This window comes from Pteropus medius, unplaced genomic scaffold, assembly GCF_902729225.1.
Source record: "Pteropus medius unplaced genomic scaffold, Ma_sr-lr_union100, whole genome shotgun sequence".
NCBI lineage: Eukaryota > Metazoa > Chordata > Mammalia > Chiroptera > Pteropodidae > Pteropus > Pteropus medius.
Window position 1 is genome coordinate 3842903 of NW_024345600.1, and position 24267 is coordinate 3867169.

At 42.3% G+C, this 24267-nt stretch overlaps 1 protein-coding gene and 1 non-coding gene across 3 annotated transcripts; both read left to right on the forward strand.

Annotated features, from left to right (window-relative positions):
* The first annotated feature begins 36 nt into the window (after positions 1-36).
* On the forward strand, positions 37-24015 carry NCAPD2 (non-SMC condensin I complex subunit D2). Of its 2 annotated transcripts, none has more exons than XM_039874139.1 (32): positions 37-66; positions 824-973; positions 6148-6223; positions 6507-6565; positions 7041-7216; positions 7497-7639; positions 9703-9830; positions 9903-10026; positions 10200-10347; positions 11341-11538; positions 11884-12018; positions 12116-12203; positions 12300-12480; positions 14210-14334; positions 14695-14934; positions 15221-15395; positions 15677-15761; positions 17414-17547; positions 17884-18016; positions 18110-18194; positions 18272-18439; positions 18742-18911; positions 19645-19756; positions 19832-19955; positions 20037-20192; positions 20471-20648; positions 20732-20826; positions 21951-22031; positions 22180-22363; positions 23077-23197; positions 23299-23454; positions 23696-24015. In XM_039874139.1, exons 2-32 carry the CDS (start codon positions 847-849, stop codon positions 23779-23781), a joined length of 4191 nt encoding a protein of 1396 aa, XP_039730073.1. In that variant the 5' UTR covers positions 37-66; positions 824-846; the 3' UTR covers positions 23782-24015. The 2 variants fall into 2 exon arrangements, with proteins under 2 accessions (XP_039730073.1, XP_039730074.1); XM_039874140.1 differs by lacking the exon at positions 37-66 and adding an exon at positions 178-196.
* On the forward strand, positions 6636-6964 carry LOC120611778 (small nucleolar RNA U85). The gene has a single exon (XR_005655292.1). It is a non-coding gene; the product is annotated as a small nucleolar RNA U85 (small nucleolar RNA).
* Positions 24016-24267: the final 252 nt, after the last annotated feature.

Sequence of the window (24267 nt, forward strand, 5' to 3'; positions counted from 1 at the left end):
GCCCTGTTTTTTCCTTCATTTCAGCCCCACATCCTGAGTCCGCGGAACGGCGGGTGAGGTTTTCAGGTAAGGTGTGGTGTTAATGGAGAGCAGGGAATGAAGGCTGGGAAAACCGGGTACGGAGTAATATTAGGCAGCGTACGATAGGCAGAGAAGTCTAATGGATATATCCTTGGGGCACGATGTGGTAGAAACAGTAAGTCTGATAGGTCCGCTATGGAATTTGGGCAAATCGCTTAAGCTTTTTTAGCCTCAATTTTCTCATCTGTAGATTGGGCTGTGTTATACACTATATGAGATTGGGATTTGGAAAATCAAATCATATATGATCTATGCAAATAGCCTAACAGAACCTAACACGCAGTAAACAGGTAGTAAATGTTAATGCTCTCCTATTCTGGAGCCTGGAAACCCACTAGCCCATGCCACGCCACAGTTCTAGTCTCAAGGGAGACATTCTACTTAAGAAGCTTTGCCCATAAAAACGGAAATAATAATGCGAACATAACGCATTGACATGCCACTTTAAAGTTCTTTAAACACTTTTATACCCCTTAACTCATTTGAACCTCAGAGCAACTTTGTGATCAGACGTAACCCTGTTGTACAGATGTGGCCTAGGGGGTGACATGACCAAGCGGTAGAGTCATTACTAAAATTAGATTTTAGTCCAGGATTGATCTCACAGTCTTTAAGGTAATTTTATCAGCTTGATGTAAGACTAAAAAGCATTATATATTGCGGGTGGGGGATGGATAATAGAACCAGAAGAAAAGACAGGCCTTAGATACAGACCCTGACATATTTGCTGTTCGATTTCCAGCCCTGAGAGCCAGTGGAAGAAGGATGTCTCCCGGGTTGTGTGAGTTCCATCTGCCCTTAACCCCAGAGGAATTGTTGAAAAGTGGAGGAGTGAATCAGTATGTTGTGCAAGAGGTACTGCCCATCAGAAATCTTCCATCACAGCTTAGAGGTAAGACTCCATAGCTGCCACTGTGCCTAGCACTTCAAAACAGCCATCCCAAGTGTAATTATATTTCCGTCTGTTCCACTACATCACTAAATTCAGTGAGGGCAAGGAACATGTCTTTCCTGTTTTATACTGTTTTCTCCCTAGCATACCTGGGATATGTTACAGGAAGAGTGCACTCATGGACCACCTTATCTCGGTTGTTCATTAAACAGTCCAGGTGTATATGGGAAAAAATTATTCTAGATCTTCACCTCTTACCATATGCCAAAATAAAATTCTGGTGGATTTAAGAGCTACAGGAGAAGATAGCTTTCTCAGAATGTCTGGGACTTTACCTGACCTGTTTCAAGAAACAACAAATCTAGAATTGTTGTTTCCAAGAGTGTGCAATAATGGAAAAAAATATAATACAGCTGCAACACTGTACAATATATGTGCAGTGCAGTTATCCATTGAAACCTGCGATGACCAAGGTTAATTTATGCATTATCAAACAAGACCCCATAATGTCATTGTACTTACTGGAAGTGATCTTCTATCAGATTGCTTTGGAGAGGTAGACAGAACAGAAATTTAGACTCTGGAGACTAGCTGCCTGAATTTGAATCCTGACTCTACCACTCTGACCTTGGACAAGTTACTTATTCTCTCTGTACCTCAGTTTCCTCACATGTAATAATGGGAATACTAACCTACTTCATTTATTATCTCTTACAACAAGAAAGGTCAGTTAATACAGCAGCTTGATAATGTGTCCCCATCTTATCTTTTCATGGCCTCCCCATCATGGGTGCCAGGCTCCTTTCTCTTATGTCCAGAAGTAGAAAAGGAGATTTTCTATCTTGTGCTTTTTCTTTTCGTCTTTTTTTTTTTTTAAATTCTACCAGAAGCTTCCTAACAGATTTAGCCAGAATCGGATCATGCACTCTTTCCCTAACTAATTAGTAATAAAGGAAATGGAATTACCCAGATTGGCTAAATTGACTAGGACTATTACTTAGGCACCTCCCTAAACCTGGACATATCACCATCTGGTAAACAAGGAGTAAGTGGAGTGTGGAGGTCAACTGATGGGTGGCCAACCAACAGTGTCCAGAGATAGACTATTCTCTCCATATTGTGTGGATATATGTGTCACCAGTTGCACATGCTGCACACTGTAGCAAACTGTTCTTCAGTTATTATAATGTGTTATTTCTTCAAATGGATGACCACTCTCTATAAGAGTCCTTTTTTACATATATATAACAGTTGGATTGCTTTTGGTGTTTGAACCCTAAATACAAAGTTCTACTATAAATATACAAAATCAGTTTATTTAATTTATTCAAGTATATGTTGCTATGTTATGTGCCAGGCACTGTTCTAGGCACTGGCAATACAAGAGTAAAGAAAACAAACAAGATGACAAAGTTCTCTCAAGATTCTCAACAAGTAATAAATAAATATGGAGTATCTCAGATGGTTGTAAGTGCCAACAAGAAAAATAAAGCAAGATAAAAAGATACAGTGTGCCTGAGTAGGGACTGGTATTTTATGTTGGATGATCAGAGGCTTGCTGATAGGTGACATTCGAGCAGAAACCTCAAAGGTGAAGAAGTGACCTATGCAGGTTCTCAAAGAAGGGCATTCCAAACAGATGGAAAAGCCAGTGCCAAGGCCCTAAGGTAAGAAAATGCCAGTGTGGTTGGAATGGAGTAAGCTAGGAAAAAAGGTCGGGTGGGAAGTAGTAGATTATTCTAGAGTCTTGTTCTTCAAAGTTTGGTTTTCAAGACCAGCAGTGTTAGTATCAAGATTTAGGAATATATTAGAAATGCAGGATGAAGACCCATCCCAGAACTGTGGAATCAGAAAATTTGTTTTTTAAGAAGATCTCCAGGTAAATCAAATGCACATTTAAGTTGGAGAAGCACTGGTCTTCAGTCGTATAGGTCATGGTCAAGACTTTAGTGTGAGTGAGTCTGAAAACCATTGGGTTCTGAGCACAGGAGTGACATGGTTTAACCTTTCAAAAGAATCACTAGCTGACTTGAGCAACTAGAAGAATGGAGTTGTCATTTACAGAAGTTAGGTAAAATATGAGAGGAGCCAGTTTTAGACTTGGTTATTTCATCGTGAAGTTCAGGGGAGAAGTCCCACCTAAAGATATTTGGGATTTATTATTCAGCCTGTAGAGGGTATGGAGCCATGAGATTGGAGTGAATGTGGGTGGAGAACAAAAGCAATTTAAAGTCCTAAGACCTGAGACAGTCCAATATTTAGAGGTTGGAGAGATGAAAAAGAGCCAGTAGAAGAAACTGAGGACCAGCCATTGAGGCAAAAAGTTAATGAAGGTGCTAAATGGGAGCTAAATTAAGAGAATATTTCAGAAGGGAAAGGCGAGATCAACTGCAAATTAATTACTGGATTTAGCAATGTGGAAATTGCTGGTAACCTTGAAAAAGCTTTTTCAGAGTAATGTTGGGGGCAAAACCCTGATTGGCATAGGCTTATGAGAAAATGGGAGGAAAGAGGTTAAAGATGGTGAGCTTAGATAACACTTTCTGGTTGTTTTGCTTTAAGGAATAGCAGAGAAATGGAGTGGTAGCTAGAGTAGGAGGTTAAGTCAAGGGGGGATTCTTTTTGTAAGATGGGCAGCATTACATGTCTATATGCTGAATGGGAATAATCAGAGAAAGGGAAAAGCTGATGATACATGAAGGAGAAGAAAGAAACCATTGTTAGAGCAATATCCTTTAGTAGGTAAGAGAGTATGTGATTTGGTACACAGGGGGAGGCAATGGTTTTATTAGAGCATGGACAATTTATCTACAGTATCAAAAGAGAAGGCAGAGTCTACAAGCACAGATTCAGTTATGGCAGGTAAGTACAGAGCTTAGGGCAACTGCAAGATTTTTTCTTTTCCATTCCATTTTCTCAGGGAGATAGGTAGTGAAACTTTAACTGAGAGTGAGTTGGGGAAGAAGGTCTTGATGTGAGGAAAGATGTAAAATAATTGCTTAGAAGAAAATGAATAGACCTGGGAATTTGTAATAGGCTTACCAGAAAATCCTAAATCATAAGTTTAAAGTGGTAATGCAGTACGAAGCTCAAGCTTTATTTTCTAGGCAAAGCAACCCAATATTGAAGAAAAGAAGAGTTTAGTGGAATTTTTTCCATCACAGAAAGAGCTATGTATACAACTTGGTTCAAAAATGATATCACTCCCATACAGCCCTGCCACTCCTGCATGCTGTTAGACATAACTAGATTCTACAGCCCTTTATGCTAAAGTTTTTATCTAGAAGCAATACAATCAGGATGAAAAGAACATTGAATTCAAGAATCAAAAGATGCTGGGTTTTCAAAATGTAAAATAAGTAGTAACAAATGAACCTAAATAAGTATTACGAATGAACCTAAATAAGTATTACAAATGATTGACATAATCACACTGAAAGAGTGGAGAAGAAACTAATCTAAGTAACTTTGAAAAGCTTATTTTCACTATATACTATATACAAAAGAACTTTGCACAATTATTATAAACTAGTTAGTAAATTTATTTTTTATAGGTGTGTGGGTTAGCAATCCTGAAACTGCTTTATGTGTATACTAGGATTAAGCAAAAACATAAATGAACTCTTGTGTTTAATATATACAGAGATAAAAATAGATATAGGGTGTGAGTGTATGTGTGTACATACATACATTTATACATTTTCTCTACTGAGAGGGCCTAAAAACAATGATATACTCCTATAGTAGTGAGCCTAAATAGTGCCTAGAACATGGTTTCTACATATCATTCTCCCAGAAAATGAAACAGGACTCTATTGAGAATCTGATGCCAGGACAGGGCCAGGGAGAGTACGAGATAAGCTGGAACATCTTGTAGTACAAGAAAGTAAGAGAGCACGAGTGAAGGGGGCATGTCAGAAGGACATGGGCCAAGTTGAAGGAACTCCCAGTGGTCAAGTTTTGGACAATTTGAGCAACCAAATAAGTATTAATGGGAATGAACACAGAATAAAAGAAATATCCATGAATCCACTCTGGTATAAATACATAATTGAATAAATTAATGAGGGGAAAGAGACAGCTCATCTTATAGTGGCATACCCATTAGTAAATGTAGAAGGAATGATGAAGATAGAAAAGTCACCATTTAGTAAATACCATAGTAATAATTATGGCAGGAAAGAATCAATAGATGCTTAGATTAGTGGGCAAACATGATGAGAAATAGGATGTTTACATAGGTTCAAAGTATCTCCCTGCAAGATACTTATTAATTGCAAAGGGCAAAATAGTAACTTTACAGTAGGGACACCTAGCAAACACTACCAAGTGATCAAAATAGACATGACCAGTAATAAGACGAACATCATGTTCTTCTTGGTATGATGTATCTAAAGGACCCAACCTCCCTTCCATGATAATTTGCCAAAAATGTATAACCTCAATCTAATCATGAGAAAATATCAGACAGACCCACACTGAGGGACATTCTACAGAATAACTGGCTAGTACACTTCAAAAGCATCGAAATCATAAAAGAAAAAGATCAGAGGAGACTAAGGAGACACTACAACTGAATGCATTGTGGTATCCTAGATTGGACCCTGGACCAGAAAATGGACATAAATAGAACAGCTGGTAACATTCAAATAAAGTCTGTAGATTAGTTAATAGCGTTAAATTAATACGAATCTCTTGGTTTAGAATAAGTCCTTGTACTGTGTTTTATAAGATGTTAACATTACCTGAGAAAAGTACAGGAACTATACTGGTTTTGCCACTTTCGTAATTTAAAAGAAAATTTTAAAAGAAAATTTAATTTCGTAATTTAAAAGAAAATTTAAAAAATTTAAAAGAAATAAAGATCCTGAGTTTGTGGTCAGTACCAACAACTGTAATTTGGATAAGTCACATAACTACTCTGACAATTTGTTTTTCCCATAAAAATAGACATAATACTATCTGCTCTGTCTAGCTCAGAGATGTGAAGCTCAAGTAAGGCTTTACTTGAAAAACAGGACAAAATGTAAGATATTATAATAGGTTATACTGAAATGAACTATTCCTTTGGTGATTCTATCAATAAAAGCAATTAACTTGATTTTCTGTCATGAATAGAATTTACCAAAAAGGCCTCTCCCCTCTGTATTAATCATTTCCTTTCATCTGTATAGCATTTCAGGCTGCCTTCCGAGCTCAAGGGCCCCTGGCTATGCTGGAGCACTTTGATACTGTCTACAGCATTTTATAGTAAGTGAAATACTGGTTGGTACTTTAAACAGAACTGGTGGCTATTTGTTCTAACTTTGCATGTTAGTCCTGAAATTCCAAATTATAGTTCACTGATAAATGGTTCTGGGTTCTGATATCTCTACTGGTGAGCATTTTACTCCAACTTGCCACCGTATTTATTCAGCTAAGCAATTTCACATGTATTTTTAACCATTAGATTCTTCAAATTAGATCTGATCTGTTAGAATGGGCTGGCTCTGCAGGTTCCTTTCTCACCCCCTACACTTTCTTTCCCTCATAGTCACTTTCGAAGTATAGATCCTGGCCTCAAGGAAGATACTCTGGAATTCCTGATAAAAGGTGTTTATGGGTCAGGGGGTAGGGGGTGGAAGGTGTTTGTCGTTGTTTGTTTGTTTACTAGATTTTGTCAGCCACATGATGATATCAAGGCTGTGGTGATTCAGTTGGTTTGGCTAAGTCCAGGGACCTTTGATCTATTAAGGTCTGTAATCTTGGTGGTCAACACAGAGTTATGTGTGTTCACTGTAAGGGCAGACCAACAAGAAATTCTCCCTGCTTTTGAACTACCTCTCTTTAATAGAGGTGATTCTTCCAGTTGCCAGGGAGAAATTGTGGTAACTGGAATGAGAGAGTAGGGACAGGACATGTTCACAGTATCAGGGTCAGGGGTCCTAAAGGACTTAGCTTGTATCGTAGCCACTGAGAGATGAAACACAGATCTTTGGTAATCTGATGGTTGCAAGTGCCGGTATACTTTAAAGTTGGGGTTTATGAGGAAAGTGAATGAACCGACTTCAAATTCTGCCCCTCGCAGTGGTATCCCGCCATTCCCAGGAACTTCCAGCCATCCTGAATGATGCAACTTTGAGCGTATCAGATAGAAGTGCCCACCTCAATGCCCTCAAAATGAACTGCTATGCTCTGATACGCCTCTTGGAATCCTTTGAGACCTGCCAGACAAGTCTCATGGACCTGGACCTTGGTGGGAAGGTAACTTGGAGTTCCAGGCTCACTTCATATGGGGCCTGGAGGATTAGGGGAATTAATGGAAAGAAGGGAATCCAGTGAATGATTCTGAGACTCCTTTCTGTTTATAAGGGAGTGCTCAAAAGTATCACAACATTTCCTTACCTGATAAGCAGCTCTTTCATATTTTGGAACTTGTAATACTCTTGTATTACCTTCTACCTTGTCTCAATGCTGGATAGTTCAGACTAGCAGATCTTCACTCTCTATTTTTCGTAAGTGTATACATGATATTTTTTTTTAGGGTAAGAAAGCCCGGGCCAAGGCAGCCCACGGCTTTGACTGGGAGGAGGAGAGGCGACCAATTCTTCAGCTTTTAACACAGATGCTCCAGTTGGACATTCGTCACTTGTGGAACCACTCAGTAATTGAAGAGGAATTTGTCAGGTTGGCAGTTAAAATGACTACAAATAATATTTAACCATGAAGAATGAAGGCTCTGTTGTTATATCTGCCTTTAAATACTTTGTTTCATGCTTCAGTTCTATCTGTAATACATAGAAGTATATTCATAATGTTAAGTTATTAGGAAGTAAATAATAATGTTAGAAACTGCTGTGAATTTCTTATCTTTAATGCCCATTTATTAATTCATGTAACAGTATTTATGAGAATCTCCTAGGTGTGTGGCTGGTATCATAATAAGCACTGGAAACAAAAGAGTTTATATTATAGAGCAGAAGCCAATTTTTAAAATAAGTAAAATATGTTTTATAGTTTATTACTGTAGAGAAATACAGGGGGGATGAGAAGTTTGATGCAAGAGGGTTGTGATTTTATTTTTTTATTTTTATTTTTCTATTGCAGTCAACATTCAATATTATATTAGTTTCAGATATACAGCATAGTGGTTAGACATTTATTAACTTACGAAGTGATCCCCTTGGCAAGCCTAATATCCACCTGACACCATATATAGTTATTACAATATCATTGACTATATTTCCTGTGCCGTACTTCACATCCTTGTGACTATTTTGTAGCTGCTAATTTGTACTTCTTAATCCCATCACCTTTTTCACCCAGCCCCCCAACCTCCCTCACACCCTGCAATCATCAGTTTGTTCTGTGTTATCTCTGAAGGAGGGTTGTGATTTTTAAATCAGCCATTCTAGCAAGACTTCTTTGAGTCAGTGACATTTGAGCAAAGACCCAAAGGAGATAATCAGAGCCTTGAGACTATCTGGAGGAAGAGCAAGGTAAAGAAAGAGAATAGCAAGTGCAGAGACCCTGAGGAGGGAGTATGTCTGACATGTAATTAGGCCAGAGAGATGGCAGCTGAGAGAGGGTGAGAGAGAGAGGAGGCTATGAGGTCAGGAGCAGGGGTCAGTGGGAGCCAAACTGTGCGGATCCTTATACGCCATCATGGCAACTCACATTTTCTCAGAGTGAGATGGGGCCACTCGGGTTCCAAGCAGGGCAGTAGATGGTCTGACTTGTACTTTAACAGGATCATCCTGGCTTGATGTGTTGAAACAGACTGTGGAAAGAAAAGAGGGAAGTGAGAGACCAGTTAGGAGGCTGTTGCAGTAACTTGCGCAAGAGATAACAGTAACTTAAACCAAAGAGTTGCAGTGGAGATGGGGAGGAATGGTTGGAGTCTGTACTTTTTTTCTTAAGGTAGAGCTTACAGGAGGAGATGACAGACGTGTGAGGTTTGAGGGAGAGTGCAGTCAAGGATGACTTACCCAGAGTTTGGCCTGAGCACTTGGAAGAATGGAGTTGCCTGGAACTAAAATATGAAGAAGGCTGTGGGGACGTGTTTTAGGCGGCGGTTAGAAGCTCTGTTTCAGACATACAAAGTTTGAGGAGCTTATTACACATCCAGTTAATGTCAGATTAGAATGTACAAATCAAGTACAGGGGAGAGGTCTGGCCTATAGATAAACATTTAGGAATATAGTGTATTTATATAAATGGTAATTATAGCCATGAGACTGAATGAGATTACTAAATCAGCAAGTAGCTAGAAAGGCATAGAAATCCAAGTACCCTGGGGTACCCTAGCACTAGAAGGGTGAGATGATGAGGAAGAACCAGCCAAAGAAACTGAGAAGGCAGTCTGGTATTCTGGAAGCCAAATGGAGCATATTTCAAGAAGAAAGGAGTGATCAACTATATCAGATGGAGCTGAAAGTCCATATGGATGAGACTGAATTAACCAGTTTATTTAACAATGAGAAGTCATTGGTGACTTTGTCCTATCTTTTACCATATATTCAAGTTCTGTATAGGCATCATAATTAGTTGAAAGCTGGTAATTCTGAAGGACCATGTAACTATCTGGGATCAGCAAAGCAAAGCAACTTGATGTAGAAGGTGGTAGATAGAATGAAGTAAACTAGCAGACCCTGACTTTGGAGGCAGCAGAGAGAGAAAGACTGAGGCCGAACCCCAATATAATTGCATCCAGATAGCTGATTTCATCATCTCGCTTTCTTCCTTCTCAGTTTGGTTACTGGTTGCTGCTACCGCCTCCTGGAGAACCCCACCATCAGTCACCAGAAGAACCGCGCCACCCGGGAGGCCATAACACACCTGCTTGGTGTAGCCTTGACACGTTATAACCATTTGCTCAGTAAGTTAGCCCTCCACTTTGCCCCACCTTTTTCATTCTTCCCATAATTGCTCATGTTTAATACTTCCACAGGTGCCACTGTGAAGATCATCCAGATGCTGCAGCACTTTGAACACCTGGCACCTGTACTGGTGGCGGCTGTGAGTCTCTGGGCAACTGATTATGGAATGAAGAGCATAGTGGGGGAGATTGTAAGGTAACTAACTCTCCCTTCTCTAAGTTTCTAATTCTCATTTCTTAGGGAGAAGATAAAGATTAGAAATACAATATATTCTCTGCAACACTAGATTTATTCAGCGATTAAATATCAGTCTTCTCTTACTTGGAACTGAATTATCTTGCTGTGGCTGTGTTTTCTTCCCTGCATAGAGAGATTGGACAGAAATGTCCCCAGGAGCTGAGTCGGGACTCTTCAGGGGCAAAGGGCTTTGCAGCCTTCCTGACAGAACTGGCAGAACGTGTCCCAGCCATCCTGATGTCCAGCATGTGCATTTTGGTAGATCATCTGGATGGAGAGGTAGGTGGTACCCTGGGGATCTCAGGTTTTTCTGGGAGTTTTAATTCCATTGTGGAAAGGTTATTTCTTAAGAGGTAGCTTTCACATGAAGTCAAATTGTCTAGTCTTATCACTGTGGCAGTTCCTTCCTATAGAGAAGCAGATGAAGTTTATTTCAGCGTCAAGTTGGTTTTATCCAGGTCTGCTAGGGGAAATGACAGTATCACAGTTTAAGTCTAGTGAGAGTGACCCAGCAGTGATTCTGAGTCCCATCCATTTCTCAGGATGAAGCTTCTTCCTACCACCTGACTTGCCTTGCTTTCTCTATACAATAAGTTTTCTCAAATCAACCCATGTCATCTCTCTCAATTATCTCTTCGAATGCTAATCTAGCCATTTCCCAAACTGTTGCAAGGCACTCCTAGGTGAATATTGAGGACAAAGACTCTCCACTCGTTCATCTAATTTACTTTAACTTCTTGTGCAAGACCCAATTCTCTTGGCCTCGAAAAAAAGCCAAACCCTGTTCTCCACCAGACTCTGTAATGGACTTCATTGGTACCCTGGGACTAACGTTTGCTTCTCTGTGTCTCATTGTCTGTCATAAAATAGGGGAGTGGGAGAGAAAGGGGGTGCTTATTAGCAAGGATCAAAGGCATTGAGACCTCAGGCAAAAGGTAGTAATTAATGTTTTTCAAATGTATATCAGTGAATAGATACGATTTCAAATTCAGTGCCACCATGATTACTTGGTGAGCCTAATGGGGAAAATGGTTTTGGGCTCTATTTATTTTATCCCTACATTCTCCCCTGAGCAAACAAGGTTCCTCTGGGATTCACCTTTTTCCAGCGACCTCAGAGAGTTGACCAGAAAGAGTTAATAGCAAGACAAGCAAGCTTAACCTTGACTAAAGGCCTTGCCCTTTTGTTGTGCCTGGATAGGCATAAGAATGTAGGGAAAGGAGAGTTAGTATTGGGGTACAGAGGTTCATATCAACTTCGCTTCTCTCTCAGAATTACATGATGCGCAATGCTGTGCTCGCAGCCATGGCAGAGATGGTACTGCAGGTTCTGAATGGCGATCAGCTGGAGGAAGCAGCCCGAGATACCAGAGACCAGTTCTTGGACACCATGCAAGCCCATGGCCACGATGTTAATTCCTTTGTGCGGAGCCGTGTTTTGCAGCTCTTCACCCGAATTGTCCAGCAGAAGGTGATCAGCCTTCTACATGATAAAGACATATGGTACTTCTCTATGTGTAGGCTGAAGGAAAGTAGAATCCAGTGTCAGAGAAAACTGTTCCAAAGAAGAGTCTAGAGTTCGGGTTGTTATTACCAGTAATAAAGGTCCTCCTCTATCAAGGGCAAGGATGGCTGGCTCCATTTAAGGACTATGCTGCGCCTTAACCACTACAAAAGGTGCACCTTCACTATTTTTTATCCCAAGGAAAAGCTTCTTTAGAATGAATGGGTAGCTCATTTAGAGTTTACTTTAAGATCATCTTGAGCAGAAAGGATGATGTGGGATGTAAGTTGATCTTTTTTCTATCCCACATAGGCTCTCCCCCTGACACGTTTCCAGGCAGTGGTGACCTTAGCAGTGGGACGTCTGGCAGACAAGTCAGTGCTAGTATGTAAAAATGCCATCCAACTGCTGGCCAGTTTTCTTGCCAATAATCCCTTTTCCTGCAAGGTAAGTAGGCTTAGACCACCCAAGAGAGAGGAACTAAATGGAAACAGGGATAAAATTAGGAGATTTAGTGACCCTGATACTCATCTTACCTTGATAGCTTAGTGATACTGACCTTGCTGGACCACTGCAGAAGGAAACCCAGAAATTACAAGAGATGAGAGCCAAGAGGCAAGCTTCAGCTGCTTGTAAGTAGTTACTGCATAGGAGTCCCCTCCCCAGACCGTCTTCTTCCTGCAGCAGAAACTCCAGTGAAAGAGTCTAAGTGAGACTTTCTCATTCAGCTGCAGTGCTGGACCCAGAGGAGGAGTGGGAAGCCATGCTGCCAGAGTTAAAGTCTACCCTGCAACAGCTGCGAAAACTTCCTCAGGAAGAAGAAGAGATTGCTGAGGAAATGGCTACTACAGAGACCACTGAAGAGGTGAAAGGGCGCATCCGTCGGTTGCTTGCTAAAGCTAGTTACAAGTATGTGAAAGAATGAGGTATTCTCTAATGACCTGTTTCGGTTTAGAGTTTAACCTTTGAGAAACAATATTTCTTTCAAATGAACTGCACTTAGAATATGCTGCCATCAGATGATGGTAGGTGTTTTCATTGTAGTAGTGATCTGAACACCAGATTTATGCCAAAGGCATAGTCCACAATTAAGCATGCTTTTTTACTTTTACAAATGTTTAAAGAAGCTGCTAAAACAAGTACATGTAAAAATTATATTAAATATAGCAAAAGTCCTCCTTTCTTTGAAGGAGAAAGCCTATAAGTGTATATTACAACTCTAGTTGTATATTAAGGAAATTGCTTAAACTTTCTAGGCCTCGGTTTCATTATTTGTAAAATAAGTTGATTAGGTCATATGATTTCTAATGTCTTTTTAATTCTAAATTCTGTGAGCTAATAATATCAAACCTGCTTAATCCTACCTTAATCTTTAAATCAACCTAATATGAATCCTGAAGTTAGAGAAAAGATTTCTCCGGTGTTTTTGTGACTCCAGAACTTTGGAGCGGCTTAGCAAAAAAAAAGCCCTTAGAGCTGTCATCAAGTATTCTTAGACCTCAGCCGGTTATTTATTTACTTTTTACCTAATTAAGCTGTTCAGAAAAGGCCAAATATCAATAGAATGTGACTAGTTTGCTCTCCCTTTTGTCTCTCTGGTGTCTCTCTTTACTAAGCATAAACAGAGACTACAGTTTTATGACTGCTTCTTCTGCCTATAAGCATGCTAGTAGTATTTTCTCCTTCTATCAGTTAGAAAAATATTTCATCTCGTTTAAAGATGTCATCTCCTCCTTCAGAAATCCTCAGAAGTCGTTCATGGGTTAAGGTCTTAATAACTGAGATGTTTGCTTCCAATTACAAATTTAAACATACATTAGAACAAAACTTTTCAAAATAACTTTTTAACAGTTTAACTTTGATAAGTTTTTTTAAACAGAAATTTAAATTTAAAAGTAGATTTTTTAATTTCCTTTTTAAAAATTAGACAATATATCATGTGGTACAAAATTTTAAATTACAAAAAGGACACGATGCCTGAAAAGTCCCTTCCAAACCTGTTCCCAGCCCCTTTAGTCCCACAGGGAAGCAACATTCATAGTTTATTGAGTATCTTTCTAGAGATACTATGTAGACATACAGCCAAAAATGTGTTCTTTTTGTTCCCCCTTTTTACGCAAGTGATAGAATTCTCTACCTGCTGATCTACCACCTTGCTTTTTTCATTTAACTATGTATGTCAGTGGTTTTTTTAATATTTGTACATAAATACTGCCTCAGTAATTTTTATGGCTACATCGAATGCCATCGTATGGATATACTGTAAATTAACCAGTTATTGAAAGTTTATTTTTTCTAAACTTTCACTTGGCAAAGTTTTCAAACAGAGGTTTGGAATAGGTTTGTGATTTTTAAAATTTAAAAGCCTTATTTGAGTATTTTGAAGACTGTAGTTAAGCCTTGTCACTTTAGACACAGGAAAAGCGTTTGAGCTCCACCCCTTCGTAGGTGCTTTATAACCTTCAAGCGTAAGAAGTGTTCCTTTTCTTTGTAGCAGTAGGTCTAAGTGCTTGAAGGAATCATGAGGCAAACTCCCTTATAAAAGGCTACAGTGACACTCTTGTATGCCAGGTTTTTTTTAAGGTTGTGGTGATGCTTTTATGGGTGCTGAATTGGTAACAGGTTGATATTCTTTCAGGCAAGCCATTATTCTCACTCGAGAAGCCATAGGCCACTTCCAAGGGTCGGAACCCTTCTGTCATATGGACCCAGAGGGGTTAGAGGAGACCAGGTTCCTGAATCTCTTAGGAACTATCTTCAAAGGTAACTCCTTTTTTTCTTCAGTCAACAAACAAAACATTTCAACTAGTTTTTATGGACCGTTTACTTTATGCCAGACACTGGCCTAGCTGACAGAACCTGGTGCTGAAAGAGGTCAGAAGGGAGTTGGCAGTGCTTCTGCTTGAAAATAGAAGCAGCCCATGAGCCCAAAATTGATAGTCACAGCGTGTGAAAGGGCATTTCCAAACCACAGAGGACTTTAGAAATCTTCTTTGAGAAATGAACCAAGATATTTTAGAATAGGTTCTAAATTTATACCTTCTTTTTTTGTGTGTGGAAAGGAAAATCTAGAGAGTTTATAGCTGTTAGATTTCCCCATCTCAGACATTCTCTAACTCTTAGGCCCAGCAGCTTCCACACAGGAGAAGAATCCCCAGGGGTCTGCAGAGCACATGGTCCCAGGACAGACTAACTGTGAAGACAAGCCAAATGGGTCAGAGCCTGAAAAATCCAGGGAAAGGGATGAACTGGTGAAGCAGGAGATGCTAGTGCAGTACCTGCAGGATGCCTATGGCTTCTCTCTGAAGATTACAGAGGCCATTGGCATCATCAGCAAGATGATGTATGAAAACACGACCACAGGTATGGTGTGCCAAAGTCCCTTTCTATAAGGACTGGGTCTTGGGGTTGGGAAAACCAGTCTTGTCCATATTTTATTGATGTCTTATCTGTTCCTTTAAGAGACAGGAATTCTTATTTCCATTTTTTAATGACTATAGTATTTCACGATAGGGCACTAAAGGAGTCAACGTTCTTGCTAAAATGAGGAAGGCCCCACTTGCATGTTGCTACATTAACAAAGTTTCTGTCTTTGAGTTTGGGGGAGTTTTGCCAAGCAGATGGGTGACATTTGTGTCTATTCTCTCAGTGGTACAGGAAGTGATTGAATTCTTTGTGATGGCATTCCAATTTGGGGTACCTCAGGCCCTCTTTGGGGTTCGCCGCATTCTGCCTCTCATCTGGTCTAAGGAACCTGGTGTCCGGGAAGCTGTGCTTAATGCCTACCGCCAACTTTACCTCAACCCCAAAGGGGACTCTGCCAGGTATATGGGGTACTCTAGCCTTTGCTGACTTTTCTGAGGTCAGTTTCTCATAGGATGTTTCTAATTTCCTGAAGAAATTGGGGTGGGAGGGGGCATCCTTCTAAAGGAGTTCTGAATCCATAGGCAGTAGGTCTATAATGGGGCTCAAGGTAGGGCTGAATTTCCAGTGAAACCCATCCTAAATAGTTATTTGACATTGTGGGGCGATAGCCCTAATCACGTGTTCGCCAGGTTCAAGGTATCAGCCTTCTAATGACCTCTGATTTTTGCTGTTCCCACAGAGCCAAGGCCCAGGCTTTGATTCAGAATCTCTCTTTGCTGCTAGTGGATGCCTCAGTTGGGACCATTCAGTGTCTTGAGGAAATAGTAAGTCTCTTCACTTCTTCTTTCTTTAGTCATTCAACAAGTATTAGTGAGCGATTACTGTGTGTTCAGCAATTTACTCAGCCCCACGAAGAAGGATAAGATTATTTGCTTACAAGTTTCCAACTTAAAATGAATCAACAGTCTAATTGGTAGCCAAAAAACACAAAACACTTACCAGACAATGCAGCAGATAGATAATTAAGTGCCAGAATAAGTGGCACAAGTGATGGTCATAGTAGCAGTAGTAATGGAATAATAACACTGTACATGTCGGGCACTGTGCTTAGCACTTTACTCATATTAATGTTTTTAGTCCCTACAAGAACCCTATGAGGTAACTGTTATCTACAGTCTACAATGAGAAATCTGAGGAACAGGGAAGTTAAAGAACTCAGCTACTTACAGCTAGTTAGTGGCAACATTTGAGATTCAAACTCAGGCAGAAGAGCTCCAGAAAATATACTCTTAACTTTATGTTATACTGATGAGTACAGAGTGGGAAAGAGAGCAGTGTGAGGTGAGATGATCAAGGAAAGCTTCCTAAAGGTAGTAGGACTTAACTCTGGGTCTTGATGAGTAGGATTTAGAGAATACGAGAAAGAAGGGAAAACATTTCAGACAGAAAGCCAAGAAAGAGCACAGCCTATGTTGTAGAATAAGCAAGATTGAGTTCTGGCTCAAAATTGTTATCTGGAAAAGACAGTAAAGCTGGGAATATGAGTTGGAACTAAAGTGTAAAGGTCCCTGGATGCCTTTCAACCTTGTTAGCCAGGAACCCCAACATTTTAGGCAAATCTGCTCTAAAGCATTTGGATTATGGGGACAAAAGGTGGAGGTAGTGCTGACCACCAGCTTCCACTGGCCAGGAACACTATCTCCAGCCACATTTTTCTCCTCACGGGGGAAAATAAAAGTACCTGATGGTGGCGACTGGCCTTAGATCTCATAGGCTAGCTACTGGTCCAAGTCCCTATAGTAGGCAAAGGAGAGAGGTGTCTAAATGATGAAACACAGTGTGGCATGATGAAATAAATGTTGAAGAGACTGATCCAGCAGTAGCATACAAGTCGATTGGAGCAGAGGCTAGGGACAGGAAGGTCCCTAGAGGCTGCTGTAGGTGTGCGGTGACAAGATGGGGCTAGACTCTGGGGGTGGGAAGGAAAGTTATAGAATTGTACTTAATTGAAGACAAATCTTAAAGGAAGAGTAGATAGGACTAAGTGACTGATTTATAAAAAATAAGGTGACTGTGAAGTTTTAAGCATATGTGACTAAGAGTGTTGATACCATTGGCAAAATGAAAAGGCAAAGAGGGCTGATGGCTTCCATTTTAAACATGTTGAGTTTGTGGTAACAGCAAGAAAACCTACTAGAAACCTCCAGAATGCAGTCAGAACTATAGAGCCACATGGAACTCAACAAGGTCAGTTTCAGTATGTCATCTTAATAAACGTAGTTTTGAAGGCGTGAGAGTTGAAAAGTAGCAGAGATGGAAGTACCTCCCCAAACCCCTACTTTACATTTTGGCCTTCTTCCTTTTTCATTTCTAAGTATTGAGAACCACTTCAGGTTCTCGATATTCTCTTCAGAGAAGTAGACTAAGGATCAGGGCAATTATTTTTTCACCTGAGCCGTTTTTCTTTTTTCTTCAGCTCTGCGAGTTTGTACAGAAGAATGAATTGAAACCAGCAGTGACCCAGCTGCTTTGGGAGCGGGCAACCAAGAAGGTCCCCTGCTCCCCTCTAGAGCGCTGTTCCTCTGTCATGCTTCTTGGGATGATGGCACGGTGAGGCTCAGATCCAGACAGGCAGTAGGATGAGAGAAGAAAGGAAGGTTCCCTGTTCTGCAGTGATAGTAGTCAGGCCCAGCTGAGCCCTATGTGTGAGTTGGCTACCTAAATGGAAAATAAACTAGCGAAAGTACCAGTATCCCCTGCTTAGCAGAAATAGTGGAGTCAATGGAGAAAGAGGGAATCCAAGGGGTGGCCCTGTGTCAGAGCCTCTCTAGTGCTCCAAGGCTCTTTAAGCCCCGTGTTGGGTATAGTACCTACCTCCCTTGGCATTGTCCCACGCACAGAATCATGTCCATGACTAGCTTTGATTCTGTGGCTTCCTTCCCCTAGAGGAAAACCAGAAATTGTGGGAAGCAACTTAGACACACTGGTGAACATAGGGCTGGATGAGAAGTTTCCACAGGACTACAGGCTCGCCCAACAGGTGTGCCATGCCATTGCCAACATCTCTGACAGGAGAAAGGTATGTGGGGTGATTATGTCCAAACTAAGGAGAGTGAGGGTCCTCTTATCCACCCCTCACATACCCACGTGCTGTCTTTCCTGTTCTCAAAAGCCTTCCCTGGGCAAACGTCACCCTCCCTTCCGGCTGCCTCAGGAACACAGGTTGTTTGAGCGACTACGGGAGACGGTCATAAAAGGTAAGCTATCACGAAGGGCCTTGGGCAAAATTGGGTCCTTCGTCTGCAGTGGGCAACTTCTCTCTTCTTCTCTGTAGGCTTTGCCCACCCAGACCCACTCTGGATCCCCTTCAAAGAGGTGGCTGTGACCCTCATATACCAACTGGCAGAAGGCCCTGATGTGATCTGTGCCCAGATATTGCAGGGATGTGCAAAGCAGGCCCTGGAGAAGCTAGAGGAGAAGAGCACCCCCCAGGAGGACCCAAGTAAGTGGGCAAGAGGGTCGATGGGCACAGTGGGCAACAGCCAGCTTCTGCTGCTCTCCCTGCCAGACCAGAAGCCACTGCCCCCACCACTTCTTACAATAACTCCTGACCCCCTCAGCCCACTATCACATTTTTGTCACTCAAGATGGGCCATTCCCCACCACCATTCCCACACTCCCAGCCCTTGCTGCTTCACTAGTTTATGTAGCACACGAGCAAAGGAACGATCAGTGAAAACAAGATGCAGAGTCCTGTGAGACTCGATTATGTCTTTTTCTCCCTGCCTTTCCTCTCCTGTCCAGAGGAGACCCCTATGCTCTCCACTTTCCTGCTGATGAACCTGCTGTCCCTGGCTGGGGATGTGGCTCTGCAGCAGCTGGTACATTTGGAACAGGCAGTGAGTGGAGAGCTTTGTCGGCGCAGAGTTCTTCGGGAAGAACAGGAGCATAAGACTAAAGAGCCGAAGGAGAAGGTGAATGGAGTGCCTGGGCGTTTGGGTTCCTGTCTCAAGCAGTTCCCAGATTTGTTTCATGACCTCAGGTCATTCACATTTCCTTCTGAAGATCTCTGCTTCTTCCTTACTATTAAATGAAGACAGCACTCCGCCCCCTTGCTGCTACTATTCTGGGAAAGATTAGTGAGAACAAAGATGGAACAGTCTGTCCATGATCACCATGGTTTTAGGTAAATGGGGAGCATTTAGTTAGGGACCTCAGCATAGAACAGAGGCTCTGCCTGAGGCAGCGTTTTTTAGAACATGCACGCACCCATCAGCCTTGGTGACCAGACCTGCCACCTGATGGAGAGACCTTGTGTTCTCTCCACTAGAGGCAGTGATGTCTTGCAGACATATAGACACAGAGCCTTGCAGCAGTGGGATGAGGTCTGACCTTCTCTATGACCTCGAACCATCGTCTGGCATGATCTGTCTATTTACTATATACAGGAAATGTTATGCTTCTGTGAAGATGAGTTAAGAAGGCAAATAGGAATGTGCTTTGGCAATTTAAAAACAAATATAGGGGACCTAGTTCTTTTCCTCTTTAATTCAGGAGTCCTCCTTCTCTGCAGACAAATTTGCCAATTCCGTGAATGGTTTTGCAAAATTCGCCTTTCTTCAGATCTGTTCATGCAAAATGAAGGATAGGCTGGAATCAAAACTATTGTCTCTGATCGCCCATGATCCCTGGCTTCTTTTCCATTAGAATGCAAGCAGCGAAACCACCATGGAGGAGGAGATAGGGCTGGTCGGGGCCACTGCTGATGACACAGAAGCAGAACTAATTCGCAGCATCTGTGAGATGGAACTGTTAAATGGTAAGAAGAATTGCTGAGTGATCTTCTCCCCAGATGAGATAACCTGTACCAAACCTAGAGGTGTTCTTCCGATAGGCAAACAGATACTGGCTGCCTTTGTTCCACTTCTGCTTAAAGTCTGCAACAACCCTGGCCTCTATAGCAACCCAGAACTCTGTGCAGCTGCGTCACTTACCCTTGGCAAATTCTGCATGATCAGGTAGGCCGTGGGGTTGGTACTGCCTGCTCAAGGATGATGGGGATGGTATCATTTCCCTGATGATCCTCTCCTTGCCCTTAGTTCCACTTTCTGTGACTCCCAGCTTCGTCTTCTGTTCACCATGCTAGAGAAGTCCTCACTCCCCATTCTCCGGTCTAACATCATGATCACTATTGGGGATCTGACCATCCGTTTCCCCAACCTGGTGGACCCTTGGACACCTCATCTATATGCTCGGTAGGAGATCCCTCACAGTGCCGGCTCTGAGAGGGTCTAGTTAAGTCAGTATGAGAATCACTAAAGCTGTATTTCCCCAATCTTTAGCATTACCATGAACATCTGCCTAAAGCTTGGCCTCTTTCCTCAATCCCAGCTTTCAACTCTAGATAACTTTCTAACTGCTTCTAGAATGGCACATTAAGAAAGAGTAGTAGATTTCTGCTGAGGCCCTTTCCTGCCATTGTCAGGGTGTAGCCCTTGGTCCTGATCCCAATGACTTGAGATTTTATTCCTAGCCTCCGGGACCCAGCTCAACAGGTGCGGAAAACAGCAGGGCTGGTGATGACCCACCTGATCCTAAAGGACATGGTGAAGGTGAAGGGGCAGGTTAGCGAGATGGCTGTGCTGCTTATTGACCCCGTGCCTCAGATTGCTGCCCTGGCCAAGAACTTCTTCAATGAGCTCTCCCACAAGGTGAGAGGCAGAGAGACAGCTCAGGGTTTGCTGCCATGTAGGTCACATGTCACCTCACTCTGTAACATAATTTTCTCTTACAGGGCAATGCAATCTATAATCTCCTTCCAGATATCATCAGCCGCCTGTCAGACCCCGAGGGAGGGGTGGAGGAAGAGCCTTTTCACACCATCATGAAGTATGATTCCCTGGGCCTTGGGGCATGTTTTTCATAGACTTAGCAATCAAATCTGTGCAGTCATGTGCAGCTTGACAACAGGGACACCTGAGAAGTGTGTTGTTAGGCAATTTCATCGCTGTATAAATAACAGTGCGCTTACACAAACCTAGATGTCTAGCCTACCATACACCTAGGCTATATGGGATATCCTACAGCTGCTAGGCTGCAGACCTGTATAGCATGTTACTGTGTAGAACAACACGAGAATAAATCAGCCACAAGAGTAAATGATGCAATCAAGATATGCAGTAAACACAAGGTGTATGAGGCTGTTGCTGGAGTAACATAGCATACGGTTTTACAGAAAATTTTTTATAAGTAGAAAGAGTACACTCTAAAATAATGATTAAAAGTATAGTATAGAAAATACATAAACCAGTAACAGTCGTTTATTATCACTATCAAGTACTATGGACTGAACATAACTGTGTGCTGTACTTGTATATGACTGGCAGCACAGTAGGTTTGATTATACCAGCATGACCGTGAACATGTGAGGAATGTGTTGCACTAATGATGTTACAGCAGCTACGATGTCACTAGGTGATAGGAGTTTTTTGGTTCATTATAATCTTGTGGGACCACCATGGCACATGTGGTCAGTCATTGACCGAAACGTCATTATACAGCACAGGACTATATGTGAATTCCAACTCTGCTACCTTGTAGCTGTATGGCCTTCAGCAATACCTTAACCTCTCTCTGTCTTTTTCTCCTGTATAAAATAAGGCCAATAATACTTGCCCCTTAGTTCTTGATAAGATTCAATAAGATAAAGTGCCTGACACGGTGGTAGGTACATAGTAGTATTCAACTAGATTAGCAGCTGTTTTTGTTATGAATTTCTATTCACAGTAAAAATTCCTCAGGAGAGTGGGGTGGACCTGTGTCTGGGGTATGGGAGAAGGCAGGAGGAAGCAGAGGAGAGCAACTGCCCTCAGAGAGGCAGGCATGGGCCATGGCAGGGAAGAGTCTTCTACTAAGGCAAGAGGCCTAGTGCTGAAGGAGGGTCCAGGACTGGTGGCAGTGGGTGGGTTCAGAGCAGCCCTGGGCAATGGAACATCAGCACCCCACCTCTGCAGGCAGCTGCTCTCCTACATCACCAAGGACAAGCAGACTGAGAGCCTGGTGGAGAAGCTGTGTCAGCGGTTCCGCACAGCCCGGTACGCTGCCTTCCTGGAGGGTTCTTTGTGCTGAGAGGGGGGCCCCACGGGAAGAAGTGTCCCCGGGGCAGGGGAAACTGATGAGGGAGGTTGAGCTTTCACTCCCAGTATGTCTTGCTACTCCTCACAAAGCCTTTCCCATCTGCAGAACTGAGCGACAGTACCGAGACCTGGCCTACTGCGTGTCACAGCTGCCCCTCACAGAGCGAGGCCTCCGCAAGATGATGGACAATTTTGACTGCTTTGGAGACAAATTGTCAGACGTGTCCATCTTCAGTGCTTTTTTGTTGGTTGTGGGCAAGCTGCGGCGCGGGGCCAAGCCTGATGGCAAGGTGAGCAGTGCCTGCTGGGTTCGCATTAGTTCATGCAGTCTGCAGTGTTCGGGGGCTCTTGAAGTCACCATGTTACTGCCGTACATATCCCCAGCTGGACTGCAACCACGTAACCAGAGTGACCTGAGACCAGATCTGTCTCCAATTCTGTTCCTCTGTTTCTTTTTTTTTAATGAACTATTTTTAGAGCAGTTTTAGGTTCAAAGCAAGATTGACTGGAAAGTAGAGCATTCCCCCATGTGCCCTCTGCCCCCACACATGCACAGCCTTCCCCATTATCAACATCCCCCACCAGAGTGGCACATTTGTTATAATCGAACCTACATGGATACATCATTGTCACTCAAAATCCATAGTTTACATTGCGGTTCACTCTTGCTCCTGTACATTCTATGATTTTGGACAGTTGTATAATGAGCTGTGTCCACCATTATAGTATCTTACTGACTAGTTTCACTGCCCCCAAAATCCTGTTCACCCCTTTCTCCTCCCCAACCCCTGGGAGCAACCACTGATCTTTTTACTGTTTCCACAGTTTTACCCTTTCCAGATTGTCATATAGTTGTAATCATATAATATGTACCCTTCTCAGGCTGACTTCTTTCACTTAGTAATATGCATTTAAGCTTTCACTGTCTTTTCATGGCCTTGTTTCTTTTCAATCATAGAAATAACTATTTCCAGGCTTGGTCTTAATCTCTTTTTCCCTCCAGGCTATAATAGATGAATTTGAGCAGAAGCTTCGGGCCTGTCACACAAGAGGGTTGGATGCAATAGAGGAGACTGGCCAAGGGGGTAGCCAGAAAACCCCATCAGCCAAGAAACAATCCGTGGGTATGTGAGGCAATTCCACAGTGGAGAGACCAGGCTCTGGCCCTCCTCTCAGATGAGGGTTCCTTTTTTTCCTTTTGGACTCAGACCTCTGCTTTTTCTAGTCTCTAGGCACCAGCATCTGGCCTCTGCAACCTCAGACAATGACTTTGTCACGCCTGAGCCACGCCGTACTGCCCATCGGCATCCAAACACCCAGCAGCGAGTTACAAAAAAGAAACCCAGAATTGTCTTCTCGAGTGATGAGTCCAGTGAGGAAGGTACAGTGCTCCCTCCCAGCCGGCCCAGAAGAAACACAGCTTGGGGTGTGGGGGTCTGGTTCTGATGGGGTCCTGCTGTGTGGACTCTCCACCCACTCCCCACTGAGGTCATCTTCCTCCCTGTGCAGTTCGGGTTTTATTTCTGCGATATGGTCTGGGCCTGTCCCATTTGTTCTCTGAGATCTATTGTTCGCTACCTTTGTGACTCAGCTTTTTCTCATTCCTCCAATTCTTGGAATAGAACTTTCAGCCGAGTTGACAGAAGATGTGACACCCAAGAAAACCACCCCCATCCGCCGAGCATCTACTCACAGGCACAGGTTCTAGAAGGTCGGCTTGCCTGTTCCCATCCCTGCTGTGCAGGGTGTCTTGTGGGGTGAATAACATTCCCCTTGTAAAATACTTATTTGCCTCTCTCCTTGGTTTTTTAATACATAAATCACTTTATAATATAAGGCATTTCTCTTAAACTAGCCTAACTGAACTGAGTAGAGCTGCTTTCACTAGAATGTTTGCCAATCTCCTTGTTTTCTAATGAATAAATATTTTTATATACTTTTAGACATTTTTCCTGAGCTTGTCTTTGTTTCATCTTTGACATTAGCCCAGGTGCAGGCAGCAGATAGAGGGTTATCATCCAGAGAGGACAAGCCTGGGAGTCCTGGGGCCCATCTCAAGAACTGACAACTTAATGCTCCTCAGTGCTTCATCTTTCCCTTCTCAACCTCTCCACCCTGCAAAAGTGACAGGATTGCTCCGCCGGAGAATTACGCAATGTCTAGCCTCCAAATATGTGCCTCCAAATATGTCTAG

Bases quoted from the DNA above. Each gene is read 5' to 3' on its own strand.
- NCAPD2 (XM_039874139.1), top strand. From the start codon at position 847: ATGTCTCCCGGGTTGTGTGAGTTCCATCTGCCCTTAACCCCAGAGGAA. The intron at 9,831-9,902 runs GTAAGTTAGCCC...ATACTTCCACAG, and splicing joins ACGTTATAACCATTTGCTCA to GTGCCACTGTGAAGATCATC. The intron at 12,019-12,115 runs GTAAGTAGGCTT...TTACCTTGATAG, and splicing joins ATAATCCCTTTTCCTGCAAG to CTTAGTGATACTGACCTTGC.